This window comes from Austrofundulus limnaeus, unplaced genomic scaffold (assembly GCF_001266775.1).
Source record: "Austrofundulus limnaeus strain Quisiro unplaced genomic scaffold, Austrofundulus_limnaeus-1.0 Scaffold321, whole genome shotgun sequence".
In the NCBI taxonomy this organism is placed as follows: Eukaryota; Metazoa; Chordata; class Actinopteri; order Cyprinodontiformes; family Rivulidae; genus Austrofundulus; species Austrofundulus limnaeus.
The window spans coordinates 20,260-22,338 of record NW_013952723.1 but is presented as its reverse complement, the minus strand read 5'-3'; the positions used below and the strand labels follow the sequence as shown (position 1 = coordinate 22,338).

General features: G+C 35.5%; 1 protein-coding gene across 3 annotated transcripts in view; it reads right to left on the bottom strand.

Annotated features, from left to right (window-relative positions):
• Positions 1-2,079, bottom strand: part of slc24a4b (solute carrier family 24 member 4b) — a 30,602-nt gene that overhangs the window by 14,227 nt on the left and 14,296 nt on the right. For all 3 annotated transcript variants that reach the window (XM_014022258.1, XM_014022259.1, XM_014022260.1), the window contains exon 9: positions 1,240-1,293. In XM_014022258.1, coding sequence (XP_013877712.1) covers positions 1,240-1,293 — 54 coding nt within the window. The remainder of the gene's footprint in view (positions 1-1,239; positions 1,294-2,079) is intronic.

The following is a 2,079-nucleotide window of genomic DNA, read 5'->3' as shown; positions in this document are numbered from 1 at the left end:
ACATATATACATATATACATACATACATACACACATACACATACATATATACATACATACATACACACATATACATACATATATACATACATACATTTACACGTATACATTTTTTTTTTCATTTTGGGGAAAAGCTTTGTGCAGCCTTGATATATGTATATAAACTGAAACAGCTGGACTAGTGCATCCTAAATTTAACATCCATTCATTCTTTTAATACAACAGTCATTTCTGCAGTTTTTGGGGAGGTCACCTCCTAATAAATGTCCTTACAGAAAATCTAACTGCTCATTTTAAAATCAATACTTTGACTTTTAATACTTAAGTACATAAAATAGCAGACACTTTAAGACTTTTACTCAAGTAATATTCCTAAAGGAGACTTTAACTTTTACCAAATTCTTTATTTTTGTAAGATACTTGTACTTTTACTCACTTTGTGGTACTTTATACAACACTAATTAATCGTTTTTCAAAATGAAGCAGAAGTTTCATGAGGCCTGTCAATTTTTTGTTGTAATATTTAGTTTAAAAAAAAAAACATCCACAAGCTGATTGGGACTCCTCCCCCAAACATTTGATAAGGAAGAACGAGGAAACACCATCTCCCACCAGAGATCCAGGAGGTCATTTCAGAGCTCCCATTGAGCTAGAATAAAAAACTGATGAGTTTTGACTCAAACAGCCCAAAACGACTGCATGTCCTGCAGCAAGCATTTATTCCTCCAAATGAAAAAAGGAGAGGAATGATCCAGTTAAGCCTGAGCTCTTAGCCACTGCAGTGGGGAAAAGATTAAACTCTTCTAGCAGAGAGCAGGCTGCTGCTGAGTGGAGCACAGATTAGCAGCTGCACACAGCAGCATGGTTTGTGTTCTTTAAGGGAGTGAAGCCTAATGGAGGGAGCTCATGCTGACCGTCTTCTGACTTTAATTATTTCAGTAAACGGATGCAGCATGACGCACTCATTGTGTAAGTAAAATACCTAAATGAGGTGACATGTATTAGTCGCTAAATGTTAAATAAAAAAGTCAAACTGCCCTTTGTTATGGGGTTTAACATGTTTAAAAAGTTACACGACAACATTTAATGTTCAGCATCACCACAAAAAGCCATCTGGGCAGGAGACAGAAACAGGACGCCCTCCTGAGTGCAGCCGTTTATACTCTTCAGCTCACAGATGTTAGAATTTAAACATGCTTGTTTAAACAAAGAGGCGTTTGGAGAACGTGCAGCACTCACTTCATGACGAGGATGTATCCGGCGTACATGAGCACCAGCACCAAACTCTCCCACCTGATGGAGACAGATCAGGTCAAACTCTGGATTTATCACATTTTACAATAAATAAATATATACATTTAATTTTTTTCATTAGCTTACAGACTGTCAGAGTGGTGTTAATGTTTTTTGTCCTCAACTTAAGTGTAATCATTGAATGTACATCTATGACAAACATGTTCTACATTTAACTGCAGCTACAAGCTGTCTATGGCTCATAAAAATGATGCGCTTTGTAGAAAAAGTAAGGAAGTTAGTGTTTGGTAGATTATTCATTTGTTGTAACAATAAATCTTATAACAGGCACCTGAAGCTCAAAACAAAAGTAAACAGTAAAATCAGCCGTTTGGCAGAAAATCTGGCTAATTTTTAATGTTCACAACTCACACAGCTCTGCTGCTCATCCCACAAATGCATGTTCCTTACAAATGTGATACCATTTAAAACGGAAACTAACAGGCTTTCCAACAATATTAGATTTATTTCCAAGAAGCTTCGACAAAGAAATAATCTACCAAACACTAAATTTCCTTATTTTGTGCTACGTTTAACTTCTATAATGACGAATAGTAAAAGTACTGAAGCAGTAAATGTGGTTTGTATTTAGTCAAGTGAAAAAGTATGATGGCAGTTAAGTCTGCAATAGTCTCACTTATTTTAATATTAAGTTCAATAAATATAAAAAAGTAAAAATTTTAACTTAAGGCGTTCATGAATCCAGGGGTGTCACTAGGTTTTAAGGACAAGGGGGGCTTAGCCCCCAGGAGATGCACCGAATTTTTGTATTATATATTTGTATTG